General features: G+C 39.9%; 3 protein-coding genes across 5 annotated transcripts in view; 1 reads left to right on the top strand and 2 right to left on the bottom strand.

Annotated features, from left to right (window-relative positions):
* CUNH12orf56 (chromosome unknown C12orf56 homolog) overlaps positions 1-21164 on the top strand; it is a 101948-nt gene that overhangs the window by 48266 nt on the left and 32518 nt on the right. Inside the window, exons 4-6 of one of the 2 annotated variants that reach the window (XM_021670234.2) lie at positions 5703-6111; positions 11877-11950; positions 17044-17188. In XM_021670234.2, coding sequence (XP_021525909.2) covers positions 5703-6111; positions 11877-11950; positions 17044-17188 — 628 coding nt within the window. The remainder of the gene's footprint in view (positions 1-5702; positions 6112-11876; positions 11951-17043; positions 17189-21164) is intronic. The other variant, XM_021670235.2, reaches the window with a different exon arrangement.
* Positions 1-21164, bottom strand: part of XPOT (exportin for tRNA) — a 134455-nt gene that overhangs the window by 103180 nt on the left and 10111 nt on the right. The gene's annotated exons all lie outside the window — the stretch shown is intronic.
* LOC135275399 (cytochrome c-like) overlaps positions 1953-21164 on the bottom strand; it is a 29307-nt gene continuing 10095 nt past the window's right edge. Inside the window, exon 3 of the mRNA XM_064377300.1 lies at positions 1953-3238. Coding sequence (XP_064233370.1) covers positions 2842-3159 — 318 coding nt within the window. The 5' untranslated portion in view covers positions 3160-3238 and the 3' untranslated portion in view covers positions 1953-2841. The remainder of the gene's footprint in view (positions 3239-21164) is intronic.

Below are 21164 nucleotides of genomic sequence, written 5' to 3'. Positions count from 1 at the left end.
CAGGTAGCTGGGATTCCTGGTCTCAAGTGATCCGCCCACCTCGGCCTCCCAAAGTGCTGGCATTACAGGTGTGGGGCATGGCTCCCAGACAAGAGACAGGGTTTTGCCACGTTGCCCAGGCTGGTCTCGAACTCCTGAGCTCAAGAGATCTGCCCACTTCGGCCTCCCAAAGTGCTAGGATTACAGGTGTGAGCCACCACGCCCAGTGATATATTCTCTTATATCTTAATATAATTTTCTCAGTTTATTATTATTAACAAATATTTATAAAAATACAAAAAAATCATTGAGCAGAGGTAGAATCAATATACTTTCTTCTTCTCCTCTTCAGTCTCCTCCATCTTTTTATTCCTATCTTCCTCTTCCTTTTTGCCCCTCCCTGCCTCCCTTTATATGCCTGTTTGAAAATTTTAATTGGCTATATAGTCAGCAGCAGAATTGTTCTGTACATTCTATATATTAATCTGTCTGTTGGTTTTAAACATTACAAATATCACCTCCTATTTTGTTATCTACCTATTAGCTTTGTCTATGTGGCATTTTTACTGAATATAATTTTAATTTTGATATTAATAAAATTAATCAAGAAGGTTTTGATTCAGATCAAGCTGGAGTAAGCACACTTTCCTCTACCTTTCCTACTGAATGCAAGTAAAAATCCTGAATGGAATACATACAACAATCGATTGTCTGATTTTTAAAAAAATTAATCTTCTCCATAGAATTTAAGTAAGACCCAGAATCACATAACATAATATTCAAAATGTCCCAGCGGGGTCCAGTGGCTCATGCCTGTAATCTCAGCACTTTGGGAGGCTGAGGCGGGTGGATCACCTGAGGTCAGGAGTTCGAGACCAGCCTGACCAACATGGAGAAATCCCTATCTCTACTAAAAATACAAAATTAGCTGGGCATGGTAGGGCATGCCTGTAATTCCAGCTACTTGGGAGGCTGAGGCTGAATAGCTTGAACCTGGGAGGCAGAGTTTGTGGTGAGCCGAGATCGTGCCACTGCACTCCAGTCTGGGAAACCAGAGCAAAACTCCGTCTCAGAAAAAAAAAAGTCCCAGATGCAACAAAAATTCCTTGACATTTGAAGAGCCAGGAAGATTTCAACATTTTATGAAGGACAAAACAACAGATAACAATCCCAAGATGACACAGATGTTCGAATTACAAAATACTTTTTTTTTTTTAAAAAAAGAAATGGGGCCTCACTATGTTGACCAGGTTGGTCTTGAACTCCTGACCTCAAGTGATCCTCCCACCTTGGTCTCCCAAAGTGTTAGGATTACAGGCATGAACCACCATGCCTGACCCAACCAAAGACTTTTTTTTTTTTTGAGACGGAGTTTCGCTCGTTACCCATGCTGGAGTGCAATGGCGCGATCTCGGCTCACTGCAACCTCCGCCTCCTGGGTTCAGGCAATTCTCCTGCCTCAGCCTCCTCCCAACCAAAGACTTTAAGGCAACTATTATAACTAGGCTCCAAGAAATAAGTATGAACCCCTTTGAAGCGAATGGAAAGACAGAAAGTCTCAGCAGAGAAATAGAAGACATAAAAAAGGGACTCAATGGAAAGTTTAGAATGAAAAAACACTACAATAATTGAAATTTTAGAAATTCACTGAATGGATTAATAACTGGAATGGAGATGACAGAGGAAAGTCATTGAATTTGAAGATAGATGAATACAAATTGTCTAGTCTGAACAAAAGAGAATAAAAATCGAAGGAAAAGACAAACAATCTCAGGGTACTGTGTGGCAATATAAAAAGATCTAGTATTCACATTTTCAGAGTCTCAGAAGGAGAGGAAAAAAAATGTAGTGCAGAAAAAATAGCCAGGCACAGTGGCTCATGCCTGTAATCCTAGCACTTTGGGAGGCCTAGGCAGGAGAACTGCTTGAGCCCAGGAGTTCAAAGACAGCGTAGGCAACATAGTGAGACTGTCTTTTTTTTTTTTTTTTTCATGATCTGTGGTTTTCTTTTTAATTATCTTAAGTCTTATGATCACACATCATTTTTAAATTTGTGTATATCTCCTCTACTTTAATCTTTTTAAGTTGGCAAAAGCACCATTCCCAATCACAAATACACAGCAGTTGTACAGTTTCGTTTCTGAATGGCTGTTTAAAGACAATCCTAAATTATAACTTAGTTCGACTTAGATTGTAAAGAATCCAAGAGTGAAGTTTAATTGGCTACTATTTTAAAAGCACGTGACCTTATAGATCATCTATAAAATGTGTGAAGTGTCAAATAATTTTTGATATTACACATAAATCACACAAAATGCCTTTCAATAAGTAAAAGGAACCATTTTAAATACAAGGAATTCTAATTAGATTGGCATAGTTAAGGCCAAAAATATAGCCATTGCTGTCCATTTATCTTCAACCCTTGCCTTTAAGAAGCAAATGAACACAAAACACAGGTGAATCTTGCTTGGTTCTGAGACAGTGAAGGAATTTCCCCTATATTTAAATATATTCACATAACCAGTTATATAAATCTAAATATAAAACCAATCTCCAGTAAGTTTGAAGATGGCACTCACCATCTTTGCGAAAAGTTTAACATTACTAACGAAGTCTAATCATATCTTTAGAAGGGGTAAACAGTGATAGAATTTACTAAATTGGAATTACTATTAAAATCCAAAAACTGAACATATTCATTTAACCACAAGCCAGTCTTAGTTTTAAATCAGGACTGCCCAACAAAATATTCTGTCAGTCATTCATGATGTAAATTCTGGTGTATGAGATCTATTAAAGTATGGTACACATAAAAAAGTCATGAGACATTTGTTTCATAATAAATAAGGTAGTGGTCAATTATTACTCATTAGTAGCTTTTTTGAGATAAGCTATTAAGTCTTCCCTTTCTCCCTTCTTCTTAATGCCGACAAAGATCATTTTTGTTCCAGGGATATACTTCTTGGGATTCTCCAAATATTCCATCAGTGTATCCTCTCCCCAAATGATGCCTTTGTTCTTATTGGCTTCAGTGTAAGTGAATCCAGAGGCCTGACCTGTCTTCCGCCCAAAGATACCATGGAGATTAGGCCCAGTCTTGTGCTTGCCTCCCTTTTCCACAGTGTGACATTGGGAACACTTCTGAATAAAAATCCTCTTGCCTTTCTCAACATCACCCATATTTAATTCTTTTTCATCGTTAGCCCAACAAAGGTTACCGCTCAGAAGCCTGACGTTCCACTCTCTCGAGACTCTGTCTCTTAAAAAATTATAATAATAATTAATTAAGTGTAAAAAAAATTAATGAAAAGAAAGTATTTGAAGGAATAATGACAGAAAATTCTCCAAATTTGGCAAAAGACATAAACTTACAGGTTCAAGAAACTCTGTGAATCCCAAAAAAGATAAACTCCAAAAATTCCACACCCAACCACATCATGATCAAACTGATGAAAATAATAAAGAAAATTAAAAGATACTTAGAACTTAATGACTATACCTATCAAAGTGCATGCAACTGAGCTAAAACAGACTTTAGAGGTCTGCTCTAAAGCTATATTTACAGCTTTTACTCTATTCACCAAGAAATAAGAGAAGTTAAAAAATAAATGAGTTAAATAGTCCACTTAAGAAATTGTAGGCTGGGAAGGGTGCAGTGGCTCACCTGTAATCCCAGCACTTTGGGAGGCTGAGACATGGGGATTGCTTGAACCCAGGAGTTTGAGACCAGCCCTGGCAACATAGTGAGACCCCATCCTTACAAAAAATTTTTAAGTTTATAAAAATAAAAGAGAGATTTCAAGCTGGGAATAGTGGCTCATGCCTGTGACCCTAGCAATTTGGGAAACTGAGGCAGAAGAATTACTTGAGGACAGGAGTTTGAGAACAGCCTGGGTAACATAGTGAGAACCCCCCATCTCTACAAAACAAAGTGGCTTTCCACTATTTTGGAGGTTCTAATCTTGTGGGAGAGAGAAGATAATGTAAAAGGATAAATTTCCCCCCAAAACTATTGAAATTAAAAAAAAACAAAACAAAAAACCATCAACTCAAGGCAATATAGGGTAATAGTAATAGTTTGCACATATTGTTTCCAGTTTTGCAAACTCATTGCATGTATCCTCACAGAAACCTTATGAGATGGGTGCTATTATTGTACTATTATTATAATAATAATAATTATTTTTTAAAGTTGGCGTTTCACCATGTTGGTCAGGCTGGTCTTGAACTCGCAACCTCAGGTGATCCGCCCGCCTTGGCCTCCAAAGTGCTTGGATTACAGGCGTGAGCCACCACGCCTGGCCTATTGTATTATTTTAAAATTAGGAAATCAAGTCCTAGTTCCATTAAGATGTCAAAAGACAAAATGGGCACAGATTTAGTTTTATTTGTGATTCTAGAATTGGGAGAAGTGGTCTGAAAAGCTGAGAAAAGGAGGTTGACTTTATAGGCAGAGAAAGGCTGAAGAAAGCTGAAACAGGACGAAAATTGGATTGCTCGTTTCAAAGTTACTGTTCTTATAGTGTTAAAACAGAGGACACTACTTCATTATTGACTTAGGTTGAGTGGAATCTTGTTTTTCTGGAAAACTGGTCAGTTTCCAAGTTCAGTTTGATTAGTGGTACTAAGCACAAGGGACTCCCTTCTATTTTGGTCTGTTCTGCTGGGGCCTCATGCAGGAGGCTAGTTGAAAACAATGGCCTCTCATAAACTTTGTTTAACAAAGGTCACATAACTATTAAGTGGCAGAGACAGGATTAGAATTTAGGTCTCACCATACTCTGCAACTTCTTAGCTTCTCTAACTTGTTTCCTTGTGTACCAAAGTAAAGAAAGGTCATGGTGAGCTGGAGAGAATAGGGAAGGTAAAGGACACAGCATTGATTCTGAAAAAAAGTGCTGATGCTATTGGGAAAATGTGAAGAGTATTAGCAGTAGAGTAATTAAAGAAAACACCATTAAAAAAAATCTCAGGCCAGGCACAGTGGCGCAGGCCTGTAATCCCAGCACTTTGGGAGGTGGAGCTGGAGGTGGGCAGATCACTTGAGCCCAGGAGTTTGAGACCAGCCTGGGCAATATAGTGCGACCCCATCACTACAAAAAAAATACAAAAATTAGCTGGGCGTAGTGCCAATGCCTGTAGTCACAGCTACTCAGGAGGCTGAGGTGGGAGGATCACTTGAGCCTGGGAGGTGGAGGTTATGGTGAGCTGAGATAACACCACTGTACTACAGCCTGGGTGACAGAGTGAGACCCTGTCTCAAACAAACAAACAAACAAACAAACAAAACCCTCTCTTCATATTCCTATTTGAATAGTTTTTTCTTTATAGGATCCATTAGCAATGTACAATTAAAGGACAATCAGGTTTCAAAACTAGAATGAAAAACTCCTTTCAGTGGAAATATCAGGGCTCCATGAAGGACAGGCACAATACTTTCAACATAGAAAGTGCTTCAATATATGAAATAAAATGTATTTCAGAAATGTAGTTTATTTTTGAAAACAGAAAAGTATACTAAAAGATTACAGTATCGTATCTCCTCTAGTCAATGGGTTATTACCAGCGAAGTTATATGACTTCCTTGCTTTAACAAGCATTCCTTTTTATGGAAAACATTTGCGTTCAGAGGCTTAAACTACTGCAGTTGGGCCAACAGTTTCTCTTTGTTGCTAACTGTGAAATTCTGCAGATCATGTTTAACACTAAATTCTACCTGACAGGGATCACCAGGAGAGCAGTACACCTTCCAAGGACTCGACTCTCTATCCTCGTTCAGACCTCAAAAAGCTGTCCCTTCATGGCCAAGGTGCCTTTCGACCTCTACCTTCCCCCTCCAGGAGGAGCTCTCAGTCTGCAGCAGCTACTGGCAAGGCTGTCAGCGAGGCATCGTGCACAACAAACACAAAGGAACCCCAGGGACTTCCAGATCACAACGACTCCATAAGTGAAATTCCTTTCAAGTGCAATGGGAACGGAAATGAGTTTTACTTAGGAAATTCCCTCCTAGATTCCCCTTCACAGAGCAACTCAAACCTAGAAAAAAAGGAGTCAGAACTTCATTTGTATGTTATTTCCATAACCTCATCAATATTTCTGCACTTAAAAAGTTCGTGGAACAATTATATTATAGTAAGTGTCCTTCTAAGTTAACCTTGACCTGAATTTTTATTTTTTTATTTTTCAGAGCAAACAAGCCCTCTCTCCTTTACCTCCCATTTTGGAAATTTAGCCTTGGAATTTAATAATATTGTGAAAAACAAAATGTGCTGGACAATTAAGGAGATGATTTTATTTAGGCAATTGCAATAGGAAAAAATATTCATTAATGAGCAGCTTGTGGCCGGGCATGGTGGCTCATGCCTGTAATCCCAGCACTTTGGGAGGCGGAGGTGGGCAGATCACTTGAGGTAAGAAGTTCGAGATCAGCCTGGCCAAGATGGTGAAACCTTGTCTCTACTAACAAATAGAGAAATTAGCCGAGTGTGGTGGCACACGCCTATAATCCCAGCTATTTGGGAGGCTGACACACGAGAATCGCTTGAACTCTAGAGGCGGAGGTTGCAGTTAGTTGAGATTGTGCCACTGCACTCCAGAGCGACAGAGGGAGACTCTGCACACCGCCCCCACCCCCGCCCGCCCGCCGCCAAAACAAAACAAAACAAAAACAAACAAAAATCTCTGGGGTTTTGAGAGGCAAGTAAGTAAGGTAAGTCATGGAAGTCATGAAGAAGGAGGGAGACAGGTCTTATCTTGGAATATGTGTGAGCAGGTGTTCTTTTGCAGTTGCTGGGGTGACAAAGACCTCAGGTAAGTTTCAACGTTGTCAGTTTGTTTCTGTATTGCTTGGTTGCGCTATTGAAAGTGGGTTGATGGAGGAGACCTTGTTACAGGATCAGATAAATTTATCTAGAGATCACTATTCTAAGTCCTTATTTTATAAATGAGGAAACTGAAACACAAAATTTTTAAGTGATTTACTCAAGATTATATAACTTTAGGGGTAGAGTCAGAACTCCCATTTAGGGACCTTTTTATCAGACAGTTTTACTAGATGGTTTATAAAACAAGTAATTATTAAAAGAGTAATACAATCCCTTTATCTTCAGTAATATAATTTTTATTAGTGATCTTTCAACATAATAATAATAATAATAATTATAAAGGGCTATTTCAGTTAGAAGAAACTAGGCCAGGGTTTTATAAGTGGCTAAAAAGTATGAAAGATTACAAGACAACTATTAATTTTTTTCTCACACCACTGTTTGGAAGACTTCAAATATTTAAAATTCCTTTCTAAATTTTTAAATAGCTTTCTTCAAATTAAAAATGTAAACAAATTAAAAATAGAGAAAAACTCTGGTCTATTAAAAAAAAAGATCTCATATATTCTAATAGAAAAGCCAAAACTTAATTTACTTAAAAAAACTATGTAAATACTTCAAAATAAGTGTTTATGTATCCCTGAATTGCCCAGCTTCAGGTCTTAGCAGTACTTTTTAATTTTGCAGCAGAGGCATGGTTGGAGCAGTCAGACTGGCCAACTCATTACCTGCTAAGCTATAAATAGTCTTTGCAATAAAAAATGCAATAACAATAACTAATATCTATTGTTATTTTCCTACTAGATAATAACAATAGAACAGAGCCTGATGCTTCATGTATATTAACTTATTTAATTTGTACAACAACCCTATGAGGTAGGACGGTTATTCCCATTTTATAGATGAGGAAATTGAGGCACTGAGAAATTAAATAATATGTGCAACTGTCACATAACTAGTGTAGAGCTGAATCCAGGTAGTCTGATTTTTTTTTCCTATGGCCATTAAATAAATGTGGGTAGAGGAGGACTATCAGTTGGTAGATACTATCATTGAAAATTAAGTTCTCTTAGCCAGGTATGGTGGCATGCACCTATAGTACTAGTTACTCCAGAGGCTGAGATGGGAGGATGGTTTGAGCCCAGGAGTTGGAAACTCTGCTGCACACTACTGCACTCCAGCCTGGGCAATAAGCAAGACCTCATCTCTAAAATAAAAACTAAGGCCAAGTGTGGTGGCTCATGCCTATAATCCCAGCACTTTGTGAGGCTGAAGTGGATAGATTGCCTGAGCTTAGGAGTTCAAGACCAGCCTGGACAACATGGTGAGATCCCATCTCTACAAAAAATTCAAAAAATTAGCCAGGCATGTGGTGTGTGTGTACTCGGGAGTCTGAGACAGGAGGATTACTTGAGCCTGAGAGATGGAGGTTGCAGTGAGCCAAGACTGTGCCACTTGTACTCCAGCCTGGGTGATAGAGTGAGACTCTGTCTTAAAATATATATATAAAATAAAATTTTAAAGAAGTAAAAAAAAAAATTACAATAATGTTCTATCCCTTCCTTGAAAGATGGAAAATGAACAAGCAAATATTTCACATGTAAGTGAGGAATCAAGTTAGAATTCATTCTACTAAGAAGCTACTAGTTCAGTATAAATGCTTTTTTTTTCAGATGGAGATTTGCTTTTGTTGCCCAGGCTGGAGTGCAGTGGTGCGATCTTGGCTCTCTGGAACCTCTGCCTCCCGGTTCAAGTAATTCTCCTGCCTCAGACTCCCGAGAAGCTGGGATTACATGCACCTGCCACCATGCCCGGCTAATATTTGTATTTTTAGTAGAGACGGGGTTTCATCATGTTGGTCAGGCTGCTCTCGAACTTCACAGTGATCTGCCCGCCTCAGCCTCCCAAAATGTTGGGATTATAGCCATGAGCCACCGCACCCAGTTTATAAATACTTTTAAAACCTGTGGCTTTATTTGGTGACACTATTGGTTTTTTTTTTTTTAAATTTAATTCCACCTTTGCAGAGACATTGTTCAATTTTTTTTACCAGGTTGGTCACCTTTGGTTAGTATTGTGATGTACTGACAAATTTTAGGGAGTTGAGAAAAAATTCAGTCCTAAATCAGTGAGAATTATTTTGGGTAATTGATCTTTTGTGCCTTGAAATCTGGGATGTTCTTTCATACTAAAGTAGAGAAATGTTTCTGAGAAAATGAATTAGACATTTTTTGTTTTTTGAGATGGAGTCTTGCTCTGTAGTCTAGGCTGAAATGCAATGGCATGATCTCAGTTCACTTCAACTTCTGCTTCCTGGGTGATTCTCCTGCCTCAGCCTCCCGAGTAGCTAGGATTACAAACATGCACCACCACTCCTGGCTAATTTTTGGTAGCGACAGCATTTTGCCATGTTGGCCAGGCTGGTCTTGAACTCCTGACCTCAGGTGATCTGCCCGCCTCGGCCTCCCAAAGTGCTAGGATTACAGGCATGAGCCACTGTGCCCGGCCAAACTAGACATTTTAACTTTCTCTGTACTTTTAGATAGAATTAACCCAAACCAGCTAATTAGAAATTATCAGCACTCATCCTGATTTTAAGGGTTTCCGAAGAGTTGAGCCTCCTTCAGTAATCTGTTTTACCTGTAACTTTCACCAAAAATTATTACATCTGGGTTGTTTAGCACCTTAAATTCTGTAAAGATGAAATGTGTTAATTCTTTGCCTTGTGCATATTGTGAAGATAACTGCTACAAAGTTAAATATGGGATACCCGAAATTAAAATTCTGGATTTAAGGAAAGTGTAAATATTTGCAAAGGGAAGAAAGTCTGCCTTTAAAAAAAACAACATAGAACAATGACAAAAGTAGTAAGAAAAAGCACATATCTCCCCTGCCACCATCCACCCACTATACCACTCTGATATTAAGAATAAGACAGGTTGGGTGGCTCAAGGCAGGTGGATCACCTGAGGTCAGGAGTTTGAGGCCAGCCTGGCCAACATGGTGAAACCCCATCTCTACTAAAAATACAAAAATTAGCTGGGCATGGTGGTGGGCACCTGTAATCCCAGTTACTCAGGAAGCTGAGGCAGGAGAATTGCTTGAACCTGGGATGGGGAGGTTGCAGTTAGCTGAGATTACACTATTGCACTCCAGCCTGGGTGACAAGAGTAAAACTCCGACTCAAAAAAAAAAAAAAAAAAGAAAAAAAAAGAGAATAAGACAGGGTTAAGTTTGTTAAATTAGCAACGTTTCAGAAATTCCTTCTGACCTGCCTGGTTAAGCTTCAGCATAAATAAAAGATTATTTTGAGAAATTGCTGAACACTATATGACTATTTTGAGGACCCAGAATAAATGAGAAATGGCAACACTAAAGATTTAACGAAAAATAACTCCATTAATAAGGAAAGAGTTAACAAAAGTGTTCTATATCTATGCTATGGAATACTAAATAATCATTAAAAGGATTGATAGTGGCTGGATGCGGTGGCTTATGCCTGTAATCTTAGCACTTTGTGAGGCTCAAGAAGGGGGATCGCTTGAGGCCAGGAGTTCAAGACCAGCCGGTCTTGAATTTCAACATAGCAAGATCCCATTTCTACTAAAAAATAAAAAGTAAAAAATTGGCCAGACATGGTAGAACATGTCTGTAATCCTGGCTATTCAGGAGGCTGAGGCAGGAGGACTACTTGAGCCCAGGAGTTTGAGGCTACAGTGAGGTATGATCATGCCACTGTACTCCAACCTGGGTGACAGAGTGAGACCCTGTCTCTTAAAAAAAAATTAAGGCTGGGTGTGGTGGCTCATGCCTGTAATCCCAGCACTTTGGGAGGCTAAGGTGGGAGGATCACAAGGTCAAGAGATTGAGACCAGCCTGACCAACATGGTGAAACGCTGTCTCTACTAAATATACAAAAATTAGCTGACCGTCGTGGCGGGCACCTGTAATCCCAGCTACTCGGAAGGCTGAGGAAAGAGAATCGCTTGAACCTGGGAGGCAGAGGTTGCAGTGAGCTGAGATCGTGCCATTGCACTCCAGCCTGGGCAACAAGAGTGAAACTCCATCTCAAAAAAGAAAAAAAAAATTGAAGTAAATCAGGTAAATCTATATACACAGACATGAAAAACCATCTACTCTATATTAAGTGAAAACAAATCAAGTTCTAGATTAATGTATGTGATATAATTTCTCTAGGATTAAATATATATTATAAAAATATATAAATACTATAAATGTATGTGTTTATAATTCATGTGTCTTTATATGCCTGGAAGGACCTAAACCAAACTGATAATAGATTTTTTTTTTTTTTTTGAGATGGAGTCTTGCTCTGCCACCCAGGCTGTAGTGCCGTGGTGCAGTCTCGACTCACTGCAACCTCTGCATCCCAGGCTTGTGCAATTTTTCTGCTTCAGCCTCCCAAGTAACTGAGATTACAGGTGGCTAATTTACATATTTTTAGTAGAGACCATTTCACTGTGTTGGCTAGGCTGGTCTTGAACTCCTGACCTTGTGATCCACCCGCCTTGGCCTCTCAAAGTGTTGGGATCACAGGCATGAGCCATTGTGTCTGGCCAACAGATACTTTAAAAAATGTTAGACACAAAGTCTTGCTCTGTTGCTCAGGCTGGAGTGTAGTGGCACAATCATAGCTCACTGCAGCCTCCAACCCCTGGACTCATGTGATCCACCTGTCTCAGCCTCTGAAGTAACTGTGATTATAGGTGCGAGCTACAACACCTGGCTCCATGATCAGACACTTTGAATAGTGGAATGGAAAGGGTAGGGAAAAACAGAGAACTTTTATCTTTTACTTTATGCATTTCTAAACTGTGTGATTTTGATAAATAATTTCATTTTATAATAAGCAAGTGTTATATTTAAAACTTTTAAAAAGCTAAGTAAGAAAAAAATTTTCCTGTGGTATTATTAAGCCCTAGAATGAGTTTTATAAACAAACTGTGTACTATAGGGGGGATTAAAGAATAGATACATAATATTGACTAAAGATGGGGGAATTGATTATCAGTAAATAAAAATTCTAACAATTTCTACTTTTTCCTCTTTCAGAAAGCTACCCTTTTACAAGACCCCCTCTATTTTAGTGAGTTCAGTCCTGCTATTGGAAGTCCAAAGCCATATAGGTAAGAAGTGATGATATATGATAGCGTTGCATGGGGAATTTTTCCTTCCTCTTTGCCTCTCCGTTGTTTTATTTATTTATTTGAGACTGAGTCTTGCTCTGTCACCCAGGCTGGAGTGCAGTGGCACAATCCCGGCTCACTGCAACCTCTACCTCCTGTGCTCAAGAGATTCTCCTGCCTCAGCCTCCTGAGTAGCTAGGACTCCAAGCACCCACCACCACACTCGGCTAATTTTTGTATTTTTTAGTAGAGACAGGAGTTTTGCCACTTTAGCCAGTTCGGTTAGATTGGTCTGATCTCAGGTGAGCCGCCCTACTCGGCCTCCCAAAATGCTGGGATTACAGGTGTGAGCCACCGTGCCCAGCCCTCTTTGCCTCTCCTAATTGTTGTATGTGTGGCTATCACAATTATACCTCCACCTCATCTGCCTGCCCTGACAGTTAAGTCTACAAACACAAATATCCACTGGACATCTTTTGTATGTCTCACAGGAACCTTAAAGTCAACATATTCACAAGAGAACTCAGCATCTTCCCTCTAGAACCTGACTTTCCTTCTGTGTTTCCTAACACAGGGAATGGTGTCTTTATCCCCAGATCACCTAAGCAAGAGTCCCAGATGTCACCCTTGCCTCCTCTCTCCCCTTCATCGTTTCCCACATCCAATCAGTCACAGCATGTCTTATTTACTGTGCCTTTAGTATCTCTGGATAACATCCACTTCTTTCCATGGCCACTTGCTCAGGCTCCATTATCTCAGTTCTGGGCTCCTACAGTATTTTCCTAGCTGATCTCTCTGCCTTCACTCTTGCTCCTCTCCAGCCCCATTCTCCACTACAGCAGAGGAATATTTCTGAAACACAAATGTGATCATGTAACTCCTCCCAGGAAGCCTTTGAATGGCTTCCCATTGTCCTTAGGTGAAAGTCTAAACAGTGTACAAAAATATGTATGACATCTCTTTTATCTTTCTGTCCTCAACTGATGTGTTCATCCTCGTTCCTTCCCTAAGCTCCTGCTCCAAATGAACTTGTCACAATTCTCAGAAAGTTCCCTGTTCTCTTCCCTCTGGGGCTTATCATAATGGCCCCTGTTCTGGAACACTACTCTGCTCTTCTTCCTCTTCCTGAATAACTTCCAACTCATCAAATCTCAGCTTATTTATCATTTTCTCTGAAAATCTTTCTTGATACTCCAGAACTAAGTTAGGAGGGACTCCTCTATAATGTCCTATGCTCACATATTTTTTTATTTTTATTTTTTAGATGGAGTCTTGCTCTGTTGCTCAGGTTGGAGCACAGTGGCATGATCTTGGCTCACTGTAACCTCTGCCTCCTGGGTTCAAGCAATTCTCCTGCCTCAGCCTCCCAAATAGCTGGGATTATAGGTGCCCACCACCATGCCCAGCTAATTTTTGTATTTTTAGTAGAGACGGGGTTTCACCATGTTGGCCAGGATGGTCTCAAACTCCTGACCTCATCATCCTCCAGCCTCAGCCTCCCAAAGTGCTGGGATTGCAGGTGTGAGCCACCACACCTGGCCTGCTCACACATCCTGTAGCACTTACCAGTCTGTATTATGATTGCTTGTTCATTATTTGGTGCCCTATTACGCATTATGTTCCTTAAAGGCAGGGACCCTAGAATGAATGGATAAATAAGATAGAGACTGCGAACAGATCATAAAAGGACCTATATGCAAGGCTAAGGAGTTTGCATTTTATCCAGACTTCAGAGTTCTGCTATGTTCTGATCACAGGTAGGCTGTATACTGTAGTACTTACTTGTGATGTGAATCTCTCTTTCATTAGATTGTGAGCCCCTGGAAGGCAAAGACTATGTCTTGTTACTCTTAGTCTTTTTCTTACTGAAAACAGTGCTTTGCACGTAGTAAGCACTTAGTGAATTGACAGTGTTAGCAATTTTGATGTTATGTAGGTCATGGGCAAATTTCGTGACATTTCTGATAGTGAGGTATATTGGAGAGTCATGTAAATGAGCTGAGAGTGAGTTAATTTTAAAAGATGTATATTCATTCCCCACTAAAAGGAACGAACGTTCCTTAGAGGACATTCTAGGTCTGGGGCAGGACGTACACAAAATAAGTCTGAAACAGTTTGTTCCAGAAAGAAAGGACAGGGCCCTAAGTAAAGGGCACAGGAACCCACATAAAGGAGCTCCCAGTAGTCAAAGATGGGACAACTTGAGTATCAGAAAAAAATAAGAAATGAGGCCAGGTGCAGTAGTTCTCACCTATAATCCTAGCACTTTAAGAGGCCGAGGTGGGTGGATCACCTAAGGTCAGGAGTTCGAGACTAGGATTACAGGTATGTGCCACCATGCCCAGCTAATTTTTTGTATTTTTAGTAGAGACAGGGTTTCTCCATGTTGGTCAGACTGGTCTCGAACTCCCAACCTCAAGTGATCTGCCCACTTGGGCCTCCCAAAGTGTCTTTTTTAAAAGGTTTTATGGATAGCTTAAAATTTCTACAGGTTTTCATATGTTTACTTTAAAAAAAGTATGTTTTCATTTTAGTGTTTTACTTATAGTGGTTTTAAAACTAATTGTATGATAAGACAGACTCAAATTTTGTGTATGTGTGGCTTGAAATTTATTCCTGAAGGCAAGAAGGATGAGTTCTACCACTCTCTTGACTCAGGAAAAGCGTATTTCTTACAAAGTTAATTCCTGAAGGCAACATACTTAAAATGCAGTGATTTCAAATGCACTGTGAAGGATGCCGTGATACACAAGACATAGTCTTTACCTGCAAGGCATCTTCAATTTAAAAGGAATAAATATCCTCTAGGTTTTCAATATAGAAACTGTGTCACAGATGGGACGGTTCTGCAGGTTGACCATTGTGAAAATCATACACAGCACTTCTGAGATAATATAGGAAGAGCCTTTCCAGCATTTTGCAAATTTGGGGTATTATTTATAGTAAATGCCTGGAAAGATGAAAAAATACAGGAAAAATGGAGCTTATTAGATTAAGTATCTTTCCTGCGGCTGGGTGAAGTGGCTTATGCTTGTAATCCCAGCACTTTCAGAGGCCAAGGTGAGCAGATCACTTGAGGTCAGGAGTTCGAGACCAGCCTGGCCAACATGGCAAAATCTTGTCGCTACTAAAAGTACAAAAATCGGCTGGGCATGGCGTGTACGCACTTGTAGTCCCAGCTACTCGGGAGGCATGAGAATCGCTTGAACCCAGCCTGGGTGAAAGAGCGAGACTGTTTCAAAACAAACAAGCAAACAAACCCAAAACCTTCCTGCAACATTATTTTGCTGAATTTATGTTTTCTTTCTGTCTCTTTCTTTCTCTTTCTTTCTTCTTTCTTTCCTTCTTTCTTTCTCTTTCATTCTTTCTTTCTCTCCTTCCTTCCTTTTCTTTCTTTTTCTTCCTTCCTTTTCTTTCTATCTCTCTTTCTTTCTCTTTCTCACTTTCTCTCTTTCTTTCTTTCTTTTCATTTTTTGAGATGGAGTCTCGTTTTGTTGCCCAGGCTGGAGTGCAGTGGCACGATCTCGGCTCACTGCAACCTCCACCTCCCAGGTTCCAGCAATTCTCCTGCCTCAGCCTCCTGAGTAGCTAGGATTACAGGTGTGTGCTACCATGTCCGGCTAAGTTTTGTATTTTTAGTAGACTCAAGCTTTTACCATTTTGGTCAGCCTGGTCTCGAACTCCTGACCTCGTGATCTGCCCGCTTCGGCCTCCCAAAGTGCTGAGATTACAGACGTGAGCCACTGTGCCCGGCCAAATTTATGTTTTCTATCTGATGAAAATAGAGTATCTATTAACATTAGTATAGATTTTCCTCTTATTCCTAAGTTGAATAATGGAGTCTTCTGGCATTCGACTTCTTATTTAAATTAGTCAATTGAAGTTTGTTATCTATGTATAAGCAAATATTTTCTGAATCCTCAAAGAAATTGTTATTATTCATAACTTATCTGCAGTAATATAGAATGTGTACCCTAACTTGAATTTATGTTGTATATGAGACCTCAATTTATGTATGAATTGTTTTTTAGTCTGAAGAGGTTAGTGTGCTGTTTTCTGTGAAAATTTTTTTGGCCATAAAAAAATTAGTTTGGCATTACTATCTATTATCCTAGTTGGCAAAGGATTAAAAAGTTTATTTTTATTTGGATCTTAGCAAATTGCTGACTATGAATGAAAAAACAGGAAAATCATTTTCAAAATAATTCTGCTGATATTGTATCTTATTTGAGCTTTTGCTTTTCTAAGCTCTTTTGTAAAAACTACATTTCTGTTGTTGGAGTTCTCAGAGAGTAGAAGGATTTTATAGTTATTTTTAAAATGAAATATGATGGTAATTAGATGTGGATAGGAAAGCAGGATCTCAAACTTATTCCTGTTTTATGAGACCATTTATCAAACAGTGTGTACGAAGGACATGGATTAACTAAAGTATCAAAACAGCGCATTTGGCCAGGTGCAGTGGCTCACACCTGTAATCGCAGCACTTTGGGAGGCTGAGGTGGGTGGATCACCTGAGATTAGGAGTTCAACTAGCCTAGCCAACAGAGTGAAACCTCATCTCTACTAAAAATACAAAAAATTACCTGGGCGTGGTGGTGCACGCCTGTAAATCCCAGCTATGTACGTACGTGGCTGAGGCAGGAGAATCACTTGAACTCAGGAGGCGCAGGTTGTGGTGAGCCAAGATCACCCCACTGCACTTCAGCCTGGGTGACAGAGTGAGATACCATCTCAAAAAAAAAACAAAACAAAAAACCCAGCATATTTGGGTAGGTACTATCATTATTCCTATTTTACACATGAGGAAATGGAGGCACAGAGAAGCCATGTAACTTGCTCATGATAATGACCTAACTGAGTAGCAGCAAGTCTAGGATTCTGACCTCAGTCTTCATGCTCATGATCATCATGTTCCTTGCCTCTCTGCTTGCCATTATTGAATTCATAATGATCAGTTTCCTTCCAGCATCTCCACTAGTAAAGAGACCATTTTTTTTCAGAATGCTTAGTTTTTGGGTTAATAAGATCGACTCATTGATTGGACACAGGAGAACATTTTTTACATGGAAAATTTTCTTGTGTTTCTGTAGGTCTGAGGAGAAAATTAAGCACTTCAGTCAACTTAAATCTGAGCTTTTTCTTAAAGACAATTCTTTGAGGAGGATACTTTCTTTAATTATGGAACTTAAAGTAGCAGCGCAGAAAAACTTCATTCTGAAAAGACTTTTCTGGAAGGTAAGTGTTTTGTTTTATTTTTAATCTTTAAAGCTTGTGTCATCTGGTCACCAAATATAAGCATAAATTAAAATATAAATAAGTATTGTCTTGTATTCTGATGCTGTATTTTTAAATGTTGACAAAATTTATTGCAGTGATGCCTTAATGCTGGATAATTTGTGATGTAATCAGTAATGTATATGAGGTTGGGGGGAGTATGTTGGGAGTGTTAGCAAAAAGTAGCTCACATGGGTTGGGTTGGCAGAGCCAAAGGAGAGATATTAGAAGGAACATTTTTGGCATGCAAGATATATATAGACAGTGAGATGGGAAAGTAGATTTTAAGAAGGTTTTGTTTTTTAATTTTTTTGTGATGGAGTCTCACTCTTGTCGCCCATGCTGGAGTGCAATGGCGTGACCTTGGCTCACTGCAACCTCCACCTCCCAGGTTCAAGCCATTCTCCTCCCTCAGCCTCCCAAGTAGCTTGGATTACAGGCACCTGCCACCACGCCTGGCTAATTTTTTGTGTTTTTAGTAGAGATGGGGTTTCACCATGTTGGCCAGGCTGGTCTCGAACTCCTGACCTCAGGTGATTCACTGTGTTGGCCTCCCCAAATTTTGGATACAGGGGTGAGCCACTGCACCCTGCCTGTTTATTTATTTTTAAAATAGAGACAGAAGCTTACTGTGTTGCCCAGGCTGGTCTCAAACTCCTGGGCTCAAGTAATCCTGCCTTGGCTTCCTAAAGTGCTGGGATTACAGGCATGAGCCCCTGTACCTGGCTGATTTAAAAATGTTTTATTGTGCAGTGTCCCCTACTGTAAAAATATAATTAAAAATTATTTTTTAGTATAGGACTGGTATTTTTTAAAATGTGACTTCTGGGGAGGTAAGGCAACCTTATTCTCACTCAGTAAATTACAGATGCATCATTTTCAGGTTCAGGTGAAAGTGTTAAGAAGCCCAGGTGAGTAACCTGGTGTGGCGCTAATGAGGCCTAGGTGAGAGGGTGAGCCCTGCCTAGGGCTGGGCTCATGTTGATGGCTATATATTTTATCCTAATTCTGGCCATTGGTCACACAAGTAGCTGCCATCATTTTACTGAGCAATTGTAAAGCATGTGAACTCCCAACCATACAAGAAAGTCCTGGCCATTTATTAGCTTCTAGGTCCTTCAGATGTAGGGTGACCAACCATTTTGGTTTGCCCAGAGTAGGGTGACCAATTATTCCAGTTTGCCTGGGACTAAGAACGTTTCTGCAGTATTGGAAAGCTAAAACAGTTCCAAGCAAATCAGGACGGTGAGGGCAGATTAGCTGTAGAGAATAATGTGCCACTGGGATCATCTGTTTACAGGCATTGTATTTATTTGGCACTCCTGGAACAAGTATATCTAACCCATTCTTGATTTTTGGACTATTCAGGTGAGCTGTTTGAGGGGTATGGGGCCTAGAAGTTAAAAGATAAGGATGCCTTCTGTCCCTTTCCCCTATCCATTCATTCCTTCATCTCTTTGCCAAGTTGTTTTCCTTTCAGGGTGTGTCCTTCCAGTTTAGAACAGTACCATGAATCCCACTTGTGTCAATATTAAAGATAGCTGAGAAGCACTTTTCAAATGGCACAATCCCTCTTCAAGATGTCTAAAACAATGGTTATGTCTGTCCAGTTAGGGATTTCACATCCACATGTAATCATGTCTGCTGCTGTCGCTACCCATTCTCCACATTTTAGGTACTCAAGCTAAAGCATAATGGCCACAGTCTTTCTAATACATCCACATCCCTCAGTTTCACCATGTCCCTCTTCCAGACTGCTCTCTCTGTCATCAGTCCTCTCCTTTCTAACAGAAACGAGGTTATGATTTTGAAGGCTGTGGGTTCATTGAGTCTTTGTGCCAATCCTGTTGGCCCTAAACTATCAAGAAGGTTCCATTTCACCATTCAATTTTTGGATTTCAGGAGGCAACTGATTATATTAGGATGTACAGATTACTCATGTATACCCCATTTCCTTCCAGTCATCCCAACGTTTTCCACCAGTCTATCTCTCCCCTTCTCTGAAATCCTGCCTTTTTTCCCCCTAAGACTTTTGAGTGTCATCATGTAGTGGAGTTTTCTCAGTTCCATCTCATCTATTACCTTTTCATTGGAGACTATAGCATCAGCCAGCTCAGCCTTGGCTTTTAACTCAGTATTGCAGTCCATAGGTAGGTGAAAAGTTACTGCAAGGCTGCAGGCAATGGCAGTGGGAAGAGGCAGATGACTAGATGACTTCTGCACTTTTAGCTGTTGAAAAGTACCACTCCCACTCTGAACAACATCTGGCCTTCCCTGCAAAGAGTGTACTATACTTGAAGCAGAGCACTCACACATAAATGGCTGGGTATGGAATTGCTTGCCAACGACGTTTCTAGCCTTTCCCTTTTCCCTAACTGCGTCAGGGAAGAATTCTTATCTCTAGCTTGGTTTCCATATGAGGTTTTTCTGAGAAAGGGGCCTGGGACAAGAAGTCTTTCATGTAGCTAAGTAGGCAAGAAATCCTACTAATCCAGTTTTGTTTGAAAGTTGCTTGTCCGTATGATTTTTTAAAAGTCAAGTTTAATTTCAAATTTTTTTTTCTGAGATTACTTTGGAGTAATATTTAAAATGAGAGACTTTTTGTAACCCTTTAAAATACATAGGGAATATAACATTCCAGTGTATACAAAGAAGGCAAATTCTTTTTTTTTTTTCTTTTGAGACAGAGTCTTGCTCTATCGCCAGGCTGGAGTGCAGTGGCGCAATCTCGGCTCACTGCAACCTCCGCCTCCTGGATTCAAGCGATTCTTCCACCTCAGCCTCCCGAGTAGCTGGGACCACAGGCACGTGCCACCATGCCCAGCTATTTTTTGTATTTTTAGTAGAGACGAGGTTTCACCATGTTGGCCAGTATGGTCTCAATCTCTTGACCTCGTGATCCGCCCACCTCGGCCTCCCAAAGTGCTGGGATTACAGGCTTGAGCCACCGCGCCCAGCCAGAAGGCAAATTCTTTAATCAAATAAAGAGCATTATAAAATGAAAAAAAAAAAGAGAGAATAATGTGCCAAATTTTCTACAATATTGAGACTCAGGTAAGGATGATGTAGTGCTTCATAGTCTAAAATGGTTGTTACTGGATAGATCCTGTTAGGAATACACTATCCAAGTTTTGACTCTAGAACTTCAGAAGATTGTGGAAAATATGACCAACCAAGCTGATTATGAAGATGGAATGGAATGCATGTGGAAAGGGTAAATAAATTAGGATTATCTTCTACCCAAATAAAACTCTCCAGTTCATTCCACACACAGTATCAATTTAATCTATAACCCTGATTGTGTGGGACTGCTTGTTCCAAAGTTTCTTGTGACTTTCCTTACTAAATTAAGTAAGACTTTGGCTTTGGCATATAAGGGTCTCCACTAAGGGCCTGTGTCATAGATTTCAAATTTGGACAGGTGTGGCCTTTATTTTAGCAGGCTGGGGTTATCAGGAAGGAGATGTGTATTAGTCCATTTTCACACTGCTATAAAGATACTAGTCAAGACTGGGTAATTTATAAAGAAAGGAGGTTTACTTGACTTGTTCCTGGACCAAACCAAGGGTCGGCCTGCTTATTCTTGCAGCCCAATAACCAGATGCAGATGAACTGGGAGAAAAGGGAGTTTATTTCTGTAACCAGTAACAGGGAGAAGGCCTGGAAATTACCATCAGACCAACTCAAAATTACTAAGTTTTCCAGAGCTTATATATCTTCTAAGCTACATGTCTACGTGTAAGTGCATTCATCTAAAGACATAAATGATTAACTTCCTTTAATCTATAACTAAGATCTGAGTCCTGAAGACGTTCCTCTGGGGCCTCAGTGAATTTACTTAATCTAAATGGGTCCAGGTCTTGGGATGATCACTCTTATCTTGTCTCCTGCTAAATCATGGAGGTTTGGGGAGTTCCTTCAGATCCCCAGTTGTTTG

Source organism: Aotus nancymaae, unplaced genomic scaffold, assembly GCF_030222135.1.
Source record: "Aotus nancymaae isolate 86718 unplaced genomic scaffold, 86718_ANA_hifiasm-v0.15.2.pri h1tg000016l, whole genome shotgun sequence".
NCBI lineage: Eukaryota > Metazoa > Chordata > Mammalia > Primates > Aotidae > Aotus > Aotus nancymaae.
Note: the sequence above shows the minus strand (reverse complement) of the source record. Positions and strands in the feature narration are given on the sequence as shown.